Source organism: Polistes fuscatus, unplaced genomic scaffold (assembly GCF_010416935.1).
Source record: "Polistes fuscatus isolate 324 unplaced genomic scaffold, CU_Pfus_HIC Scaffold9, whole genome shotgun sequence".
NCBI lineage: Eukaryota > Metazoa > Arthropoda > Insecta > Hymenoptera > Vespidae > Polistes > Polistes fuscatus.
In genome coordinates this window covers 5,149,014-5,171,909 of record NW_025113173.1, presented here as the reverse complement: position 1 = coordinate 5,171,909, position 22,896 = coordinate 5,149,014, and the positions used below count along the sequence as shown (strand labels likewise).

At 31.4% G+C, this 22,896-nt stretch overlaps 3 protein-coding genes and 1 long non-coding RNA gene across 6 annotated transcripts in view; 1 reads left to right on the top strand and 3 right to left on the bottom strand.

Moving 5' to 3' along the window:
* The window catches only part of LOC122525295 (proteoglycan Cow), a 107,523-nt gene extending 94,711 nt beyond the window's left edge, over window positions 1-12,812 (bottom strand). The window contains exon 1 of the mRNA XM_043648009.1: window positions 12,345-12,812. Within this exon, the coding sequence (XP_043503944.1) occupies window positions 12,345-12,446 (102 nt within the window). The 5' untranslated portion in view covers window positions 12,447-12,812. The remainder of the gene's footprint in view (window positions 1-12,344) is intronic.
* Window positions 12,813-12,863: 51 nt separating this feature from the next.
* Window positions 12,864-13,981, top strand: LOC122525298. Its single transcript, XR_006305745.1, has 2 exons — window positions 12,864-13,195; window positions 13,407-13,981. It is a non-coding gene; the product is annotated as an uncharacterized LOC122525298 (long non-coding RNA).
* Window positions 13,982-14,683: 702 nt separating this feature from the next.
* On the bottom strand, window positions 14,684-17,858 carry LOC122525297 (inorganic pyrophosphatase). 2 transcript variants are annotated; one of them, XM_043648013.1, is made up of 8 exons: window positions 17,644-17,856; window positions 16,758-16,993; window positions 16,313-16,399; window positions 16,162-16,225; window positions 16,004-16,066; window positions 15,704-15,917; window positions 15,510-15,619; window positions 14,684-15,193 (listed from the first exon to the last, which is right to left on the bottom strand). In XM_043648013.1, exons 1-8 carry the CDS (start codon window positions 17,852-17,854, stop codon window positions 15,162-15,164), a joined length of 1,017 nt encoding a protein of 338 aa, XP_043503948.1. In that variant the 5' UTR covers window positions 17,855-17,856; the 3' UTR covers window positions 14,684-15,161. The 2 variants fall into 2 exon arrangements, with proteins under 2 accessions (XP_043503948.1, XP_043503947.1); XM_043648012.1 differs by lacking the exon at window positions 14,684-15,193 and adding an exon at window positions 15,245-15,367 and having other exon boundaries at window positions 17,644-17,858.
* A 401-nt stretch (window positions 17,859-18,259) lies between these two features.
* LOC122525296 (venom protease-like) lies at window positions 18,260-22,784 on the bottom strand. Of its 2 annotated transcripts, none has more exons than XM_043648010.1 (7): window positions 22,656-22,784; window positions 21,128-21,270; window positions 19,873-20,181; window positions 19,439-19,741; window positions 19,221-19,322; window positions 18,949-19,100; window positions 18,260-18,836 (listed from the first exon to the last, which is right to left on the bottom strand). In XM_043648010.1, exons 2-7 carry the CDS (start codon window positions 21,198-21,200, stop codon window positions 18,681-18,683), a joined length of 1,095 nt encoding a protein of 364 aa, XP_043503945.1. In that variant the 5' UTR covers window positions 21,201-21,270; window positions 22,656-22,784; the 3' UTR covers window positions 18,260-18,680. The 2 variants fall into 2 exon arrangements, with proteins under 2 accessions (XP_043503945.1, XP_043503946.1); XM_043648011.1 differs by lacking the exon at window positions 22,656-22,784 and adding an exon at window positions 22,407-22,596.
* Between the last annotated feature and the right edge of the window lie 112 nt (window positions 22,785-22,896).

Here is a 22,896-nt window from a genome sequence, read left to right as displayed (position 1 = left end):
ATGGTAAACCCATAACCGCTATTATCTTGAAAATAACTTTAATATTTCTTTTACCCCATCGTAGAAACAAAAAAACATACAATAATTCATTCGATCAAAATATTTCAGCTGTGCTTGTCATAAATAATTGATTAAAATCCTAAAATTCTCAAAATTACGATTATTAATGAAATTTATTTTTAATCTTAACGTTAATTAATCCACTTATTCTTCATTATCCAACAAATAATAATAATAACAAATTTTCTTTTACGAGTGTTATCGCAAGGAATTAAAACAGAGGGTAGTAAAAAAACACAAAAAGAGAGAAAGAGAGTGGGAGGAAAGAAAAGAAAAAAAAAGAAAAAAGAAAAAAGAAAGAAAGAAAGAAAGAAAGCAAGCAAGCAAGCGACAGATAGAAAAAGAAAAAAAAAGGATAGCAGGGGAGGGGGTAGGTTGGGTGGGTAGGGGGGCGGAGACAATGAAGACATGAGTGAAGTTTTGAAAGCGTACATAACCAAGCACTTCTGCTTCTTGAAACACGAGGAAAAGCGTGCGCAAAGTGCTTTTCACGTCGACGTTGATCCTTAAACGTGAGATAAGAAATATCGTGCGAGTAAACGAAGTAAACGAAGTAAACGACGTAAACGAAGTAAACGAGCCGAGAGTAAAATATTATAATAATAATAATAATATATCCATCTGTCTCGATTTATTTCTTCCTAGCTTTATAAAAAATAAAAAAAAAATAAAAAAATTCTATCCCTTCGAACACCACCATCACACCCCCACCACCCGAACGCGTATCATATTTCACGTAAATGCATTAAATGCAACATTTCGATGATATTAAATGCATTAATAGCGTTGTTAAAATTTTCCTCAAAGCGTCAAACATTGTTTATGCGTATTGTTCTCTCTCTCTCTCTTTCTTTCTTTCTTTATTTTTTTTCAGATTTTAAAACCTTAAGGCAGTACATGCAGATGGAACAACAGAACAACAGCCAGCAGTAGCAACAGCAGACGTACAGGTAGAACGTACGCTTTTAATCCGCAAACCACGAAACAACGGATGCGTAAGCATCGTATATTACTGCACATCAGAGTGCATTAGAGAGACAGAGAAAGAGAGAGAGAGAGAGAGAGAGAGAGAGAGATAGAGAAAGGTTCTCGCACGTATTCAACTGCAATTTCGAATTGTTGTGGCCATTAACCGCTCGCTCGAGCTAGAACTACCGCAACCGCCAGTTCACGTAGATGGGTACTGCATCAAAACGGCATAGGAGGTGGTAGAAGAGGTGACGAGGGGGAGGAAAAGGTGGAGGAGGTGGAGCTGAAGCTGCTGCCGGCAAATTCAAACAGGTTCAGAACTTCCGAGAATTTACAATGGAACCGTCCTTGAAATGATTTTAAACGCGGAATTAATATATAATAAAGAGAGAGAGAAAGAGAGACAGAAAGAGAGAAAGAGAGAGAGAGAGAGGATTCATTTTAAAAAAATTCATTATTGTGTCGGGTTGAAATTTAATTGGCCGAAAGAGAAAGAGAGAAAAAAAGAAAGAGAAATGAATTGTTCCATCTTAAAGTTTCTCGAAGGAAAACGGGACAAGGATCAGAAACAGAGAAACGTTGAAATGACAACGACAACAACGTTTAACGAAGAAGACTTGTGAACGTTATTTTCTTACGGGAGGGTAAAAAGAATTAAGAAAAACCGGGTGGCGGGGGTGGGAGTGAGGGTAGGAAAGGAATGGAAAGGAAGAAAGTGGGAGGGTGGGGGTGGTAGCGTAGAAAGAGAGAGAGAGGAAAGAACTAAGAAAGAAGCAGAGGAGGAAACGTCGCGACAAGAACCAGGTTTGTCCAACTGGGAGGAAGATCTAAAACTTTTCAAAGAGTCCTGCGTCGACTGCAAGAATACCGTGAAGAATGAGATAGAGAAAGATAGAGAGAAAATAGGAGAAAAAAGAAGAGAAAAGAGAGAGAGGAAGAGAGAGTAAAGGGATGGAGGAGGAGAGGGGAGGAGAGTGGAAGGAATGAAATAGAATAGAGGGATCGTCAAGAAAGATAGGGGTTGGTTGGTTGGTTCGTTGGTTGGTTCGTTGGTTGGTCGAGAAACGCAGAAAGAGCGAATGCTGTCGTCGTTCGGAACGAACTCTTCCGATGAAAAAGTCGTTGGAGGCGCCCGCCAGTCTGGCCAATATTTTACTATCCGCCAGTATTCTCCTCCCTCGACCATCCTTTTATCTCTCTTTCTCTCTCTTTCTCTCCCCCTTTTCATCCTACCCCCTTATGCCAACATTATCCATCGTTTCGTTCTTGCTAGCCAATCGAGAGGAAGCGGAAAAAGGGTGAGGAAAAACGGGAAAAGAGGAAAAGAAAGAAAGAGAGAGAAAGAGAGAGAGAGAGTACGAAAAGTAGAAACGAGAGAGAGAGAGAGAAGAAATATTAAACAAAATGTGAAAGACAAAGAACAGAAACCGAGAACAAAAAGTAGGAAAAGGAAGAGAGAAAGAGAGAAAGTGAGAAGAAATAAGAGAAAGAATGTGAGAAAGAGAAAATGAGACACAGAGAGAAACACGGAATAGAAATAGAAATAAGAAAAAGAGATTAGAAATAAGAGAGAGAAAGAGAAAGAGAGAGAGAAATGAAATTGAAGAAAGAAACTGCAAACTATTTCTCACACATTTACTATCCCTTATCGATAAGAATGTCTCTCCTATAAAAAATTTCCCCCCTTTATTTCCTTCCGCCAAGATATTCTAGAAGTAATAAAACAAACAGAAGAAGAAAAAGCAAACTAAAGTAAAGCTAAATTATTGAAGTTTCGCGATTATTATTTTTTTTTATTTTATTAGCAAATATTTGTTAATACGTATCCGTGTAATTTTGTTGTTTTTATCAACCAATATCAAATATTTATACATTTTTTATCGAATAAATTTAATTATTCATTTATCAAGCACCCCCCCCCACCCCCCTCATTAAATGCACGACGAAGAACATTTGTTTTTTTCTTATTTTCACTTATAGAATATAACTTCCGTAGATTCAGTCGGCAAACAACGAGAGACACTCTCCGTTGCATGTATACATTTAATTAAAATTATTAATAAATTATAATAAAAATCATTGAGAGACTTAATCCGATAGAAAATATATATTTACTCATTTGAATAATTTGTTGTCGTTTTATATAAACTTAGGATTAAAATAATAATGAAAACTAATCAAAATCAACCCGAGTGTGTCCAGGATAATTACACGTTTTCCAATTACGTTCAATTAACTTCGATGACTCCCATGAGATAATATGGTGTTATTGATCAGATATCATAGAATGAAACGAAAAGAAAGTATTTACGTCACTTTCAAAGAACTGACAACAAACGTTGGGTGGGGCAATCCTTAAAATGACGTGGGGGTATATCCGACATATTTACAGGTGCGTGTGTCCACCTGCGTGCTCGCAGGAATGAAGTCACGCCATCTCCGGAAAACCCGATCTAATCCTTCGTTACAAAAGAAACTAACATAAGTTTATCGCGCTTTTATATATCTCTATATGTATTTATATATATATATACACGTGCGTATCTATGTGTTTTACATTTATATACATATCAATATGTACAAAGTTAAGAGTTGACTTTCCACCCCAATTATTGTTAAATCCTGAGCACCAGTCATTCATGAGTTCCACGAATACACCGTACAACCATTGATCTCGACAACTTAAAAACGCATTTAAATATTTTCTATTTTAACGTCACGTGAACATTAACAACTCATACGTATACAATTATATAAAAGAGAACAAAAAGATATAATTACATTTATAATGAAATTTCTCCATACGCCGTATTGAATCTCTGAATGGAAATAGAAACAGAAATATTGGAGAATAATAATGAATGAGATATGAGCGTTGTATACTGTCGAAATTTCTAATACCATTATTGTTATTATTATTATTATTATATATATATATATTATTATTTTAATTGATAAAGTTGTAATTATTGTGTGCATCTAAATTTAGAAAAAAAAAGAAGAAAAACAAAAGTAAATATGCTATAAATATTGAATTATTTGATTATTATTTGAAAATACTACAAATTCCGACACATTATACAAATACCGTCGAAGCCCCGAATAAATTTCAATTAATAAAAAATTAATCTCTTTCTCAAACACGTATACGACGACGACGCCATTGTTTCTCATATTACCAGTTTACACCCACAACACTTACATTTCAACTTATCGCGGATTATATTTGCTAATAACCAAGGTATACCTTTATAACTCCCTTTAACGTAACGTTTTATCACGCAACGGTATACCCAACTTAGAGAAGCACATAAACGTAAATGCATATGTATCGTATATATATATATATAAAATACATAACACATGCATAAGCAGTAGAATCGATTATCTTTAATAATAATGAAAGAAAAAAAGAAAAAAAAATGAATTTCAAGCAGTCTCCCGAGTATTGTTCGAAAGATGATTAATTTATAATTGATTAAAAAAAAAAAGAAAAAAGAAAAGGAGAGAAAAAACCGATAAAATGCACGTATTATTAATTTCATTCTTGTTCGAGATATTACGATACGGATATAGATAAAAAAAAAATAAAAAATAGTTCAAAGAATGTTTTTTTTTTTTTTTAAACTAAGATAGGACCACCAGCGTCATATCTTCTCTATCTCTTTTGGAAAGTCGTCCTCGTAGATTTCACGTTGCTCGGAGATTACACGGCCGAGATGAAACTTTCCGCAGAGTTTCTCGATCGTTTTGTACGGTGCTTCGATGTAAAGTAGATCCCGGATTGTGATTACGTGCAGGAGCCAAAAGCTTCACTCCCGTGGGATTAATTTAACAATCGGGTTGGTAGTAATTTCACTTGGACGTAGGTAAGAACCAAGATACCGCCAAGAAACAAATTAACTAACTTTACGTTTCTTTATATCATCCTGAAAATTATTCTACTTATAATGATATTTTCTATCTACATGTATATGAGTATGTATATGTGTGTGCGTAAATATATTAAATAGCGTACGTTCTGATATAATCTCGAGAATCGTAGACTAGAATTACAGTTATATCCTAGTCTATACTATAACATGGGAAATATGTTCCCTATCATACGAGTCATAATATTTTTTGCTCCAAATGTATCCAATACAACCTTATCCTCGAATTTATATTTCTATATTATCGGAAATGCCAAAGATATTTATAATAATTTAATTAAACTATTTCCATAATATAAATTTCTTTTTTTACTATGTAATAGATACGTTACTCGAAATATTGTGTAAAGAAAATGAGGAGATACATTTCGTATTATATAAAATCAAGATAAAATCTGTATTACCCATAAATCATATTTTCTATATCGTATCGTATTATTTGTGTATAAAATAAATAAATAAATAAATAAAAAATAATGAAATAAAGGAGACGATCTACGATAATCTTAAATTCATGTCGTGAAATTGGAATGAGACGTCCATCGATAAACGTAAGTTTGAGAAACGGAAGACTTGGGAATTGGTTGGACAATACTAATTTTAAGGTAACAACCTATTCTTCTTCCGGGACACACCATACAATCGAACATCACGAAAGCAATATCTGTTTGGAACTACGCGAGACGACGACAACGACTTGTCTTTGGAAAATTGGAGAACTATCGATTGCTTTGGAAGAGAAGAGAAGAGAAGAGAAGAGAAGAGAAAACAGTAAATCGGTAGGTCCAACCTAATGACAAAAGGCCCTACAACCACCACCACCATCGCCAAACTTCAATTCTAGAAACATACGACTCCTTTGACAATTTAAGATTCCGAAGAGTTGACCAATACTCTTCTAACGATCACCCATTTGTTATTTAAAAAAAAGTTTTACATCATAAAATTTCCATCCAAATACTTCATTTCAACGAAAAGCCTCCTTTTTTTCTCCCATATATTGGCCAATAATTTCCTGCGCTTAATCCGTTTATTTATTAAAAAAACGATTGATATTAAAGGATAAGTACAACGAATTGCGATTGAAATAAATATTAAACTACCATCGTAATCGTTAATTGTATCACGGAATAATGAACAATTTAACGAACAACCATTGATTGCTTCATCATTTCGGAATTATAATCGAGATACAAATAATAATAATAATAATAATAATAATCGTGAAATAATAATCGAATTGATCGTTAAATACGAAAAAAAAATTCCAAATAACCAAAACCCAACGAAAGAATAATAAATACGAATCATACGATACGTTACAATGTTCAATTATAAATGTACCTTCTAAAATAATACTTTTACAAAGATATTATCATACAAACATCATACACACGTACACATATATAATACAATATATATATAAAATGTATTTTCTTCTCGATACTTCACCATTCTCGTAGTCGTCGTGGTGGTCCATTCTAATATTCATGCGGGCCGCAGTGCAGGCGGAAGGTAAAGCCTTTTCCTTTCTTTTCTCTCTACCTTTGCTGCTCCTCCTTTTGTTTCCCCAACCTCCTAACCCCTTCCTAACCCCCTCCTGACCTCCCCACCTCCCCCGAAACCCCCTTATCCTATCTTTTCTCTCTCTCTATCCTTGTCTTCCCCCTTTACTGCAGAACACTGCCGAAAAAAGGTAGACTCAATCGGCGACGGGATAATTCAAGGATACGACTCCGAAAGAACGCAGACTCCTACTACCCAACCCCCCTCCCACCCCCTCTACCTCATAATCTATCCTCTCTCTTGCCCCTCGCAATCACCTCTCTCTCTCTCTCTCTCCCTCTCCTTTACACCATCTATCTTCTCTCTCACTATCTCTTTACCTTTTCCCTCACAGTCATCGTGGTGGAATTTAATAATTCAGCCTATCGCATAAAAGTTACAAAAGGCCATTGTCACCGGCAATAGTGAAAAGGAGGGAGGAGGGAGAACGGGGAAGGGGAGGGGAAGGGGAACGAGGAGGGGGCGACTGTTTTAAAATGCAGTCGGTCGGTTGCTCTCATTCGTCCTTGATATTTTCCATTGTCCCTTTACTCTTCCATCTCCTCTTCCTCATCCTCCTCCTCCTCCTCTTCTTCTTCTTCTTCTTTATCCTTTTATTCTTCCTCCTACTTCTAACTTATTCTCCTTAGAGATGGACCATAACATATATCGCGTTTAATAACATATGCAATTTTCAAGTTAGATAGACGTGCGTCATGCATTATCGACAACGATAAATATGAGAAATTCTTTCCGAAGTTTTATTTCCCTATTCTTGATTTATTTATTTCTTTCTTTCTTTCTTCTTCAAAAGAGAGAAAGAATTTTACCTTGAATTAATGCGTAGGTGGACGTAGGTGAGGTATACATTATTCTTTTCTATTTCTTTTCTTAAAGAACTTTATGAAGGGTAGCAGGTAGGTTGGAAAGTATAAGTATGAATCATTTTCTAATTGCATAGACCCGTTAACTTTATGCAATAGAATGCAGTTGACATCGTTCAATTGATTTAGAAATACTATTGTATCTTGTAATATATGATTTTATCTAGATTTTATTTTATTATTGTCGCGTTTAATTATATGTTTTTAATATATAAAAAAAAAAGAACATAAGAAAAAAAAATATTAAAATTGCTAATCTTCTATATATAAAATGTATAATTTGTATAAAAGTTATTTTGGTTATATTTGATCAACGTTAAATGGAACGATTAAAAGTAAAATCTAAAAATATTACTTAAAGAAAAAAGAAGAAGATATATACACGTGATAAAATATAAGAAAACAAGGTAAAGTAAACCTTGGGAAACAAACTACTCATCCTCGGGATGCATCTCGTCTTACATGCACTTTCCCGAAGCTCGTAAACAATAAACCGGGGGAGGAGGATCGTAATGTGAAAGTAGATGTAGGGATCGTAAGTCGAATGGATGGTGACAAGACGAGAGTTGGCAAATGTTACCAGAGGTGTCAGTCGACATTCCCGAGATTCCTACCACCTGCCACGATTCCGCTTAGATTTACCTCACCTACCTACCTTTCCGATTGCTGCAATGCACCAGAATGCAATCATTTAACTCTCATCATTCCTCCTACAACTTCATTTGACCTTTTTATTATTTCTATCTTTTGCTAATTATCACATTCGTGATGTTATATTTATCTTCCATTACATTCAAATTACATTAACCGTTTCAAAGGTTACATCTATTTTACAAAGTCATATAAATTCATTTATTTCCTACATTGAGAGATATTTTAATCGTATTGTGTGATATTTGAGAAGATTCGAATTCATTGAAAAATATATTGACAAACGTTTTAATAAATTCATATAGTGTTTTGGAAATTATCAATTTCGTTAATAATAATGTAAAATAACTTCTCGTATATTTTCTGACGATTATTTAATAAGGAAAAGAAAATATATTTGATGGTCGATTAACTTTAACCAGGAATATATAAATATAAAGAAAAAAAATTTCTTGCCGAGATGTCCTCGATTTAAAATCCCTCAGGTATATTCACCGTCACACACACACACACAAATATATACTCATACACGTGAATGTGTATGCGTGCGATGCATAAACACCAAAAATACATACTACCAACGTTTCACGTGACAAAGTTGGAAAGAACGTCCTGGAATATTTAAACAAAAGCAAAAGAACGTTTCTCTTTTCGGATAAATTCTAAAAGAGAATCGTTATACGACTTTCCTCCTACTACTCGTCCAACTTACAACGAAAGGTTTTAACAAAAATTTTAATAATAAATCTCAACGGTAGAACACATTATTTTTCCTCTTCTTGTTTCTTCCTCGTATAAAAATGAAAGGACAATTTTTATATTTAAAAAAATAAAAAAAAGAAGAAAAAAAGAAAAAACTTGTACGCGTACGTACAAGTTCACTATAAATATAACTGACATCCCAACGATCTATTCGTATTTTTAAACATATAAAAAGAGAAAAAAAACGTTATCCTCTAATTAATTTCATACAATCTTTTGAATAGCAAACAAAATATTCATTTATAAAGTAACCGTAAATATCAAATTTCGTAATCGTGTATCGTATCAAAAACACTCTAACGTAGTTTATTTTATAATTAAACGAATTCGGTTTTTTTTTCTTTTTTTTTTTTTTTTTTTTTTATACAAAAATGTGACATTGACGGAAACGACGAAATATATTCTGTTTTTTTTTTTTTTTTTTTCCATTAATATTCACGTTCGGATGAAATGAAATGATTTTTCCTACGAGCTAATCTCATCATCGAATACGATCCAATTCTCATATATCTCGAATACAAAAATTTCATTAATTAAACTAACCATCCCGGATAATCTAACAACGTGAAAAATCGAGAAAACGTTTCATTCGAATTAATTGATTCATTTCAAACGCATAATTCGAAACCCCGTTCGTTGCAAGTCAAATATCGCGCAAAAATAAACATAAAAAGAATTGATTGAAAAAAAAGAAAAAAAAAAAGAATCAGATAAAAAATTAGAAATAATAAATGATCTCTTATTTCGAAGAGAAATTTTTCAAATGAATTTAAATTATAGAATACGCGATGTATAAATATATTCGTGTATAATAATAAAACGGTTCATTTATTTAATTAATTATTATTCGATTCAACGATTTCATTTGCAGATTATAAAAATAAACCGAACTAAAGACAAATTTTAAAATAAAACAAAATAAAAATGAAAATAAAAATGAAAATGTGCTCGAACATATATCATTTGGAATCATCTAAAATCGTTTGTTATAATAAACCAAAAAAAAAAAAGAAAAGAAAATATCTCAATGACGAGATATCTAAACATTTGCGATGGTATGGCGATATCAAATACTCGTTGATTGGTGATTATCGACATTCGTGTTACTGTAATTATTCCACGAGATGCGGTTGCATAGCAGAAACATGTGGGAAAAGTAAAATCGATGCATTCTATCTTTGCAATGTAACATATACCAACCTATACAGACAAAAAATAAATAGGTATAAACAATCCGACCGATTTACATGAGAAAAAGAAGAGAATTGTAAAGAGAATCGTATTGAAAGATATTACAAGAATGCAAATAAACGTGCAAGAAAACGCGACGTAACTTATTCTTTAAAAAAGGAAACAAGAAAGAAAGAAATAAAAAAAGAAAAGAAAAAAAAAATGTAAGAAAAGTCAATGCAAAACTATATATGATTGAAAAAAATGTTACAATGGGTCACGATAATATTTATTCCGCGAATAGATAACCGATTCTTTTCTATTATAGAACCGAACAATCGATATGTCTAACTACCTAACACACCTAGGAGGGACACACACCCACTCACCAACACACATACGTATTACGTCAATTCTTTTACCTTCTATCTGGACTTTTAACAAAACGTTATATTGAATTTTATATATATATAACGAAATGAATATATAGACAAAATAAAATAATAATTCATTATGTATATGTGCGGGTGTGTTCGTATGAAATCTGATAATAAATGTGACAAAAATCGAGCGTGAAAAATAAAAAGGGTAGAGAATAAAAAATGAAAATAAAAAAACAAACAAAATAAATAAATATCCTCTATTTACATCTTTCATTAATTTCATTTAACCAATAGTTGGTTAGTTGGTTGGTTGGTTGATAGGTTGGTTAGTTGGTTGGTTGGTTGATCACGTTCCTTGTCAGTTTGTTTCGAACTTTCAATTCGGCCAGAAATCGAAGCTTTCCCTCTGACAATGACAATTCGAGCTTTTCCGAACAATCGTCGAAAGTTCAAGCTAGCCAGCCATGTGTAATGCGAACGTATATATATATATATATGTGTGTGTGTGTGTATATATATATGTATATGTATTATATTTTCAAGCGAGAACGATCAACGAAACACAATCGTACGATTCTACCAGAATGAATATCGATTTGAAAGACGTTTGCAACTAGAGTTAACACCTTTTACTTAATATACATAACTTCATATTAATATTTAAATGTAACATACATATGAATCCATTTATTATGAAAGTGACGTAAGTTGATCCTTGATATTTACTTGCAATACATAGTATTCAAATTTTTCTATACAAAAACCTATTTTAAATTAATATTAATTGTATTACAGACAAAAATCTTGTAATTAAAGAATATAATTTAACATATAAATGATTAAAGTATTGGTCTCACAAGAGTACTCGTACCTAGATAAAATATCATGAAAATATATTTATTTTTATAAGTAATACCTGGTTGACACTCCTTTGCATCTTATTCTTATAAGACCAATTTTATTATTATAAGCAAAATAAATTAAACGTGTAATTGATCAGAGAAGTCCAATCTAATTTAAATCTACTTTCATCAATGTAAAATATCAAAAGATAGTTTATACCTGTGATGCTATTTACAAATGGTTACATTAATACATACAAACTATTTATTTATAGATTTATGTATGTACATATCTATATACACAAATTAGCGTATTTACATATAATACTGAACAGTTCTATCGATAATTTGTAATTAAACCAACGATTCCTTTCATTTGAGAGTAAATGAAAGATTAAGTATCTATTTATTCGCAATAATGAAACCAATTCTGATTGGTTATTTCATTGGGTACTTTAAACGACGGCCAATCAAAAACATCGTTACAGAAAATAAACGACTATAGATTATTACAAATGAAATCTTATTTAAATTTCTTTTCAAACATACGTAAAATGTTTACGTTCGAATGGAAACATAAAATAAAGCTTTAATTAACAAACACGAGACTAATTAGATTATCTGGATAACATAAAAATAAAAAAAATAAAGAAAAGAGAAGTAATTATTCCTGCCGAGACATGCCACTTATCTTGAAAGAAGGTAAAAACCTAATTAAGTTCCCTGCAACGTTCGTTTTTATTCGAATAAAACATAAAACCTAATTCAAAAGTTGTCCCTACGAAAAAGTTACTTTAAAGTAATCCGCAAAACACGAACGTTTAATAAAACATAATAATAAATCATAACATAAAAAACAAACTAAATATAAGAATAATAGATATACCAAAAAACGATGAACGAAAAAAAAGAAATAGAACGAGGGAAAGAGTTAGAAAAAAAGGCGGGCTAAGCCCTTGAGTCGTTAGAAAAAAAAACTGTTGACTTTTCAAAGAATATGCAATAATAACATGATATACCGGTTGATCGATACCGGTATAACTCTTTCTATAAAATAGAAAACATTAGCTTTCTCTTTTGAGAGAGAAATAAAGTAAAACGAAAATAAAAACGGGACCAAATGAGAAATAAAAACAACTTCTTTACCTCTTCGTCGAATTCGAAGTCACCGTCGAATTTTCGTTTGCATCTCGCTCCAGTGACAAGTACGAGGAGTACCGTTGCCAGAAATGCCCAAGAAAATCTCATGATTTTTGTCTCTTCTTTTTCTTCTAGTTATTTCCTACTTCCTTCCGTCCTTCCTTCCTTCCTTCCTTCCTTCCTTCCTTACTGACGAAAGAATAAGACAAACAATCCCTTCAAAAAACAGCACTTTACCACGATACGCGTAACTAACATACGAATTAACGAATTAAATAATAAAATAATACGTTTTAATAATCGTCTTAATTAAACGTTAAATATGTTCACCAATAATAAAGCAAGCTGTCGCGACAATGTATCGCGCGGTTTAAGAGAAAATTCGTATATCCACTTCGGTACCGTTAACACGCGAAAAGTGGAAACGTTCCGCTCGACGGTCGAAGGAATTGTGACTGCGCCTGTCGGAACGACAACGACGCCACCGCGTCGACCGTGCTACGGCGGCAACGGGTGCTCCGATTGGTCAATTTAGTGAACCGCCAAGTAGTGGGGATGGAGAGAAGAACCACTCCGCGTCGTGGCCCGTTGCACATTAGTTCTATCCTTGTCGAACTGATACCAACTCTCGTCCTTGCCTTCTTCTCTCTCTTTCTCTCTCTCTTTCTCCTTCTCTCTTTATTCTCACTATATCTTTCTCTTTCTCTTTCTACCTCTCATTCTCTCTTTTTCTCTCTCTCACGTTCTTCGTTCCAAAAGAGAATGAAGAGAAACGCGCGAGCGCGCTCGGGGTCTACCTCGCGCGGTAGTCAATACCTACACCTGCTCGATTTACCTGAGGGAAAGGAGGAGAGAAGGTATGTATGCGCGCGCGCGCGCGCGAAAATAAAACAAGAAAGAGAATCAGAGGATTCGGCAGAAACGCAGGAACACTTTCCTGAGTCTCACACTCGACCCAAAAGTGGTACCTGCCAACCGATGACTTTGTCCCCTCTCCCAACCTATTTTACCTGCCTACAATATACTTCACTTCTTCTTCTACTTCTTTTATTGTTTCTTTTCTTGCAGCAGCAGCTTGAGAGATGATCGGTACCAGATCAACATTGTAACAACCACCAACATCATCACACAGACAAATATGCTACAGCAGACAATGAAGTAGATACAAGAGTTTTGTTTAGGTGTATACTTTCTCTCTTTCTTTTCATTAATTAATTAAATATTATAAATAATGCGCATATATGTATGTATACGCATGTTACGATACGCTATCTAAACTTTAATTCTATCTTTCTATTTATCTATCTTTCTCTCTTTCTTTCTCTCTCTCTCCCTCTTTCTTACGGATTGTAAAATCAATCGTGTTTCTCTTTTGACACTGAAAAATGTTAAAATAACTTTCCTTTTTGAAGAAAGAAGAGAGAGAAGACGCTCGTCGTAATCTATCTCTTCCTATGTTCTTTACCGTACGTTCGTACATACATACATATATGTATATACCATCGTCCTACATCTTGTCTCCGTTGTTTTCCCTGAGAAAGGTGTATAAACGTTTCCTTAGGGACAAGGATTCAGAATACATGTCATGCGAACATTCCCTTTGTAAAATAAATCGTTTCCTTGAGAGAAACGACTATGTGGAAGAACGTTATTTCAAGTAGTAGAAAAAAGTCCACTACTTTTTAAATTTAAGTACAACTGTGCGACGATTTAGAGTATATACGTCTGGCATAACTATTTCAACCCTCCTGCCCTTCTCACTCACTCATATTCGTCCTCCCACTACCTCTTTAGTAAGAACATATTTCTATCTCTATTTTTGTTTTTAATTTAATCCTGTTATTCGAACGATTAACTTCGTGATAGACGTTAAAAATGTAATAAGAAACATCCTCTTAAAACCTTCTTAAAAATTATATTATTCATCAGTACGGTATGTAGACATATATATCGTCCGAATCCCTCTAGCAAAAGGAAGAAGGATAGGCAAGGAATTGCTTGTAAAGTACATTCAACTAAACTTCAAAACGGATGTGAATGTCTCCTCTGAGACCACTTTTCATGGAATGCAACGTGCAAGTAGTAATACGAGCTTTCGACAAATATCGATAAGATCGGTAAAAATAAGAACGTAATATCGTTTCCTAGTAGTTCCCTAAAAAAGAAATAGAAATGTTACCTATCATAAAACTTAACTTTGAATTTGAATCTCTGATGTTAAAAAATGGTAAAATAAAAAAAGAATATATATGGAAGGATGATTTACCGTGATTTTGGAAACTTGACAGTCAAACACAAAAAAGGGATGTTTTCAGAAATCTTTGAGGATAAAATAAACTTCTTACTTTCACCTGATAAAACCCTTTACTCAGCTATTTTGCATATGCATATCACAACCTGTTACAAACATGAGGCTTGTTTTCAAAATGAAAACGTTTAATAATCATGCAGTGCTTTAGCAATAATATCGTGCTATTTTTATAACTTCGTTTATATCGTCGTGATTTAATAAACAATTGATGCTTATTACTGTCTATTCATATATAAATTAATTGATATTAATTTACTTTGTATTATCTCATTATTTCAATTAAAAAACATTGAATCTATTACGTTGCACGTTTAATTACTATAGTACTGCAAAAATAACTAATGGTATTAAATACTATCTACAATTAGTGAGAATATATTGATAACTGTAATGCATGAATTTAATGTGAAGATGATAAGTAGGAAATTGCTCTATTAAATGCCAGCAAATAGAGCATCATATCGATGCCACCTTTAGAATAATTTGCTGCGACATATAATATCCATGTATCTTCATTTAAGATGAACATAATGCCACTTATTAACTGAAATCATAAAAAATTTTCAAGTAAATAAAAATTTACTCACAATTTTGCATACACGTAATAATAAGTGTTATTAATTATTTAATATTATTTCAACTACTTTAATTAGTCAATTAAAGTAATTAGAAGATTATTACAACTTGTGTAACAGGGGATAGAAGAAAATTTTATTTACTGAAAAAAAATAATCTTATTAAATTCAGTGAAATGGGAAATGTAAATATGATAATGAAATAGAAAATGTTCTAAATTTTTCAAACTTATGTGAACATATATAATTATAAATAACTATTTAGTTGATTTTCTTGAATCTTACCAATAGACTCCACCAACTGCGGTTCTGCTTTTTTGGGAGTTTTCTCTATAATCTCTTCAGCATCCATTGCAGTTATTTTATGCGGACTATCATCTAGGCTTACATTCAAACTACAAGTAAAAATATTTTTATATATCATATTTTCTATATATATCAAAGTTTTATTTGTTTTTTATCTGTCTTTACAAACTAACCATGAAATTCCAGTAGTAGGTGAATCTCTTTTAATAAGAGTTTGCCAATGTTGACTAACTTCTTCTATGATATGCAGTGCGAAATCCTTCGATTTGGCTTCTCCATTAAATGCAAATTGATTTTCTGGTTTACCGTCAGGAATTTTATAAATTTTAAACCATTCGATGGTAGCCTTCATTAAACCAGGAAAATGCTTTTCCATATCACCAATATCTGAAAAAATTATATTTATTTGTTAATATAAAATTTGGATTAAGGACAAGAGAAATTTAAATTATTCGTAGCAGTATAAAATTCACCATTCATTTGATCAGCTAAAGGATCATTGACATCTATCACGATAATCTTCCAGTCAGTTTCTCCTGAAATAATATTATTGAAATATCTATATTGAAGAAAAAATAAACGATAAATAATTTTAATTACATTAATAAAACCAAGAACAAATTAATATTACCTTCATCAATCAATGCAACAGTTCCAAGTACTTTGACTTGTAGAACTTCACCCCTTTTAGCAACCTGTGAATTAAATCGTTATATATATTTAGACATTTTATAAATTTATATATTTTGATGTATAATCTTATAGAATAGTAATTTACTTACTCTATAACCAATTTCAAGAACATCAATCGGATCATTGTCTCCTTTACATCCAGTAGCTTCATCCAATACTTCTGGATTTTCCCATGTCTATAATTACGACGTAAAAAATATACAATTTTCATTACCCACTAATTCGATTGAGTTTTAATGAATCGAAAAAATAAGAGAAAAGAACGGAAGTAAGTAGCTTCTATCGTAATAAAAAAAAATATACGATAAAAGAAATGATTGAAGAGTCATTTGATAATTCTTAGCCTTGAACTGCAATCATTATATGTATATATAGTATGATAACAACTATTACGTATATAGACGTTGAGATTAAATCGAATACTTTACTTCTTACACAAGTAACATAATAAAGATAGGAGAATAAAATTGTTTAATAGATGTGCATCAAATTAAATTTCCTATTATATTTTTCTATATCGAATTAAAATAATACCTGGGGCATAGCACCATAATTCCAAATATAACCATGATGAGGAAAGCAATTAGCAACGTATCTTAATTTGCCCTTTTTGGTATCTTGTTTGATAGGATTCAAGGGCTCTGAGCGATTAATCTCCATCTTTGCATTTGTCCATCTTGGTATTTCGACAACCATATTAAAAATCTTATTTTCCTCATCTGCATAAAGTGGAATGTCATGGAAGGGAGAAATTGGTCCATCTTCATTTTCTGTAATATTAAAATTCATTCTTTTTTCTTTGTTTTTATTATTATATATATATATATATATATTAAATTTATTTAACTATCACTATATATTTAAAAATATAATTATAAGTTACTAAAATAATTTCTAATATATATGCACATACTAACAAGAGAATACAGATAAAAGAAAAAAAGGAAGGAAACAGTTCTCTCTAAGAATTCACTTTCACCAAAGCTAAATGTCACTGAATGACATTTAAATCTCGACAAGTGCAACTAATACAACAAATAAATATATATATATATATATTTACCAAAAATTAATATAATTATATCAACGAAATATATGATAAATATTTACAACAAAAATTATTCTATATAAATTTAATATTAAACGATATTCAAAAGAAAATTCCCCCTCCCAAAATCTACGAGTTTTTACAACTTGTCATATGCTCCACAAAATAAAATTAAAAGTAATCGAAAATGACGAGAAACCGAGTATAACAATTTAATAATAAAACACAAGAAACAGATATGTAATTATACGTGACATGCAAGTTGTATGCATATACGCGGCGTACCCGCCATACGACCTTTTAACAATTAAAGATCAAATTAGTATTAAGACGCCGAAAGCCGAATTAAGGTTAGGTTTTCTTTTAACTTACTAAAATAAATCCTATAATCTGTCGTGTTCAAAGCACCCCTTTCGATAATAGTGTAAGACATTTTTCTCACTAATTTTCGATAAATATCGTACTTCCGTGTTCTAAGCAAATGGCCAGTTCCTGTTAATATCAATGGAACGGTGAACCTATTTAAACTAAACGAACGTAACACGTGCAACGTTACCAATGGCATTTTAAACCACCCTGACATCTATGACCGCTTAGAAGAAATAAACGTAAAGGTAAAAGATAATATTTTTTAATAATATACACAAATATATATAATTAAATTTATAAGCAAATTATATACATATATATTTTTAGTATTAACTTCGAACGATTTCAATAGTAATATAACATGGTAGCATGAAGAAGCAGATAAACATGACAAATTTGATATTATAATTATCAAATGCATGACTCATCATTAGAAGTGACTTAGACCAATCAAAGCATAGCTTTCTTACGCGCGTATATTTAAATAATATAAAGCAAAATAATACAAAATACAAAATACAAAATATTACCGAACGATGTACAGAATGTTCTAGTTTTGTTTCCAACAAATTTTACAAGGATCTCCTACAAGTAAAAATAAGAATAGAAATACTATAAATAAACGTGGGTCTTTAAACGCTTTATTAAAAAGTTATAACGAAAGTACGAAATGACAACGGATTGCTTTCTTGTTCAATATCAAATAGGAATAGATATTGTGGGTTTCAATTATAATTTCATTTCTAAATATTATCTGTTATTATAAATGCAGGACTTGTATCTACGGAAAATAGAATTTATTTTATTACTTATCTATTCTTCATTTTAATTTAATTGCAGCAAATATTTCACGAATTCCTTGCACTTATTCCTGACATATATTCATTTGTGTTTGATACACTTTTTCTTTCATTGTTTTGTAGAATTTTGCGAAAGAAAAAACTAGAACATCCTATATATAACAAACTAGTGCATACTTTGACATTCCAAAAATTCGATTTATTACGTAACCATTTGTAAAACATACGATTTCAATGTTATTATATAAGATTATCTATTATAAAATTGAGGAAAGATGAAACTTTCGAATAAACTCCAGGATAACCAGGTTCTGCACATCGATATCCATAAGATACAACACCAATAAGATAATAACTTTTATTACTAGGAATCATCAATGGTCCTCCACTGTCACCCTAAACGATTATTTATTCAGAATCACGTTAATTTTGTTAATATAATATGCAAGATATTTAATCATTGTGTATATATAAATATTTTAATAGTAATCAATATATGTTTACTTACTTGGCATGCATCCTTTCCACCTGCAGCATAACCAGCGCATATAATACGATCATCTATAATTGCATTGGTGAAAGCTTTAAATGCATTTTGGCATTTTTCTTGCTTAACTACGGGAACTTGTGATTCTAAAAGTTGACTACTCGATGGACCGTCTGAAATATTTCCAAACGTTAATCTATTTGTATCGTCATTATATTTCATTAATTAATCTAATATTTAATTAAAAAAAAGACAATATAAATACGTAAATCAATCAATATAAGTGTGCTTACTGAAATAAATTGCTCCCCATCCAGCAATAAAAGGGAATGTATTGTAAAAATTGGAATGAAGTAATGGTTCGTTAATTGGTAAACAAATGGGATGAATATTTCCTGTTTAATCATAATAATTTATATTATTAATTCATGACATCGCTTGCTTTTTAATCAATAAATCTTATATTTTATAAATAAATATATATAAATTATCTAAATTGTATAAAACTTACGTGAAAATGGAATTTCATCCGCCAATCTGAGTATAGCAATATCGTTAACATGATTCGATGGATTGTATTCCGGATGTATAATTTTATTTTCTATTAAAACGTTAATTGGTTCAGCACCATCATCAGTACTTTCCAAATCTAAATCTCCAAGACGTGCCATATATAAATCTTTTCTATTATAAACACAATGTCCGGCCGTGACGACATGTCGAGCAGAAATTAAAGTTCCACCGCAAAGGAATACCGGTTTATTTGGATTTTTCTTACTGTGATAACCTAAAGCTGTAATCCATGGCCAGGAACCTAATAAATGACATATTATCTGATTATACTAATTGTAAGTCTTTATAATATTACAAAGATTTATAATTATTAATTTTAACTGATTTAATTATTAATGAATTTTCGATAATCAATATGAAGCACATACATACCCAATGTCGATGGTACACCATTAACAATTCTATCATTATCTTTATAACTTTTGCCACAAACTGGCGGAGTTAAGGGACCATAAGGTGTATTTTCAGTTTCTTGGCTATCGGGCTCATTATTATTATTTTCGTTCACATTATTAGGACAACAAACACGTGGATCGGAGCCTTCGTAACCACATAGGGAAGCTCTTAAAAAATTAATTGTTTCCGGTCGTTGTGCTTGTAAAACTTGTAGCAAAATTGGACACTTTCTAATATTTATGCATATACCGTTCGTTCCCAAAGGATTAACGCACGATGGTCCATCTAAAAATACAATTTATAATTACATTTTTATATAATGGAGATATTTTATTGCCATTGATAAGAATTTTCTTAATCATTTATTTATAATTTTTCAGTATTGTCGAAGTTATCAGGATCAAGAATTTATGAGCTGTCAATTGATAAAATTATGCATCATCCATATACTTTATCTACGATCGTTATAAACTCATATCATTGTAATTATTACTGTTATTATTATTTTCTATGCAAGATTTCTTAAAGTTGTGCTTACGCGATAGAAATCATGCTTAAACAACAAATTAATTTCTTCGAAAATGTAATCCATTATTATCAAAATATTGAATAAATGACAAGAGTCTATAAACAATCATTAAAATCATATTATCCATAATGCAGTTAGACGAATCTGACGCGTCAATCTCGTATGATATAATCGATAATGAAAGAATAACATTTCAGTAATTTGTACAACTTTTATACAAACATTTTATTATAATTAATATAATTTCAAGGAATTTCGATGGAAGTTAAACGGCAACTAATTTTAAACCTGGTTGACCTTATCCGTTAGAATACGATTTTTCGAGGTAAAGGCTTAAACCTTGACTGTGTTCGAACTTTCATTCCAATCAATAAGATATAATAATTTAAGCGAACAGTTTTGGACTGAGCTAATCGTTATAATTATCTTTTTTTAATTTCTTCTTCTCATTTGCTTTCTCTCTTGTTTATTTTAACGAACAAAACAATGTGTTAATTACACGCATTCTGCATTTTAAAATCGAATAAAAATCTGATTTACTATCGATTCTTATAAAAATAGCAAGCTACGGAACGAAGACGTTCTATTAAAGATTGGACTCAAAACAACTATGATTACAGCGTGGAGGCTATAAACGTTGAAATTTTCTTAGAATTACATGTTCTTACAAGAATTTCGTTAAACGTTAATGGTCTTACAAACCTTGAGCCAAGACGTCATATGGCAATATTTTCATAAGACCAAGGAAACTGATCAACAATCCGACAGTCCACATTTTCTATGACTTCGTCAACGTTACTTCTCTTTTTTCTATTATTCTTCTCCCTCGAAAATATCACATTAAACTGAAATACAAAATGTGTATTATTCTATAAATATCTGTAATAATTCTTTGCGCATGTGCTTGTAGATCATGTTTGGTTTGTTTACGTAAAAATTTTCCAAGGAAAAGATTAAAAAATAAAATGAGGAATAAAAAGATACAACGTCAATCCAATACATCATTTTAATGACGTTTAAGCGTTTCACCGTAAATCGTAATATTTCATTACGAACTCGAAGAACGTTAATGAGTTTAATTCTTACGATTAAATAGTTCACATTAATATTACGACCTTTTTATTCTGAATCATTATCGTTGATGCGAATTGACGTACTTATGCTGCGTACTTACTCCCTCTTCCCTCTCCCAACCCTACTCTATTTCTTTTCTTTTCTCTCTTATCAAAATATAATTTATTTAAATTGAAATATTTAGAATATCCGTACATAAATATTTTCAAATCGATATTCCCTTCCGTACCCTATACAATATTTCTCAAATATATCAGAAAATATTATACCATACTGTACCAATACTATTATATCATAAATACTATACTATACTATATACCAGAAATAAGAATTTTTTTTTTTTTTTAAAACACTCTAAGCACAATAGCGAAAAAATATTAATGCCACTATATCTCTTTGTTATTATGATAAATGATCTACACCATGAACAATTATTTAATACAATGTACGCGACAAATTGAACACTTTGATGATACTTTTGAAATATGAAAAGAAATAAAGAGAGGGAGGAGAGGGAGGGGTAGCAAAGTTCTGGTTGGGTACTCTTGACATTGGACACATGCAAATAAATTTCCTTATTGTGATATTAGATACATTATGTTTGGATATACTATTCACCGATGGAACTACATTTTTCATCCGTTACTTCCTGTAACATTAATTCAATGTCAACGATAATGATTTTAAAGAATTATGAAAAATGGAAAAAGGGATTGTTTGTTCGCGGTAAGCACGTGTTGAATAATTTTACGATAAGACATTGACCGAGTACGTGAAATAATTAATAACTATTATCTAGTAAGATCACGTAATGAACACGAGAAGAATCACGAGGAGACGATCTAAAATTCTCGACAATCGATAAATGAAATAATCTATTAAAAAAAAAGTATACGTCATTTTTCACCTTACGTATTATAAATACACGATGACACAACAGGAGAACTTAAAAAATTAATTTTCATGAGTAAACAATACTCGAGAAAATTCTTCTTAGATTCGTATAAAAAATAAATCTTTAATTATCACTGTGCGTGCGTGTGTATGTGTATATGTTTATAGAAGAACAGATCACACGATTTTTAACGAAGAAAAATACAAAATGAGATATGAAAAAATAAGAAAGAAAAGAAACGGTAAAGATGGTCTCACTCACAAATAACTAACTTAAGACGAGAAGTAACGTTCTGCGTTGTATACGTCGTTGATGCTGCTAAGAGACTGTCTGATGTCACGGTAACATTCTCTTTATATCCGATGAGAAGAATAGTTACATCACACAAATACTATCGGTTGTTGCACTACATATTTATTTTTTTTCTTCGTACTAAGGTGTAAATTTTCTCGCCGTACAATACAGCTATCCATTATCTTTCAAATAATCGAAATGATTAATG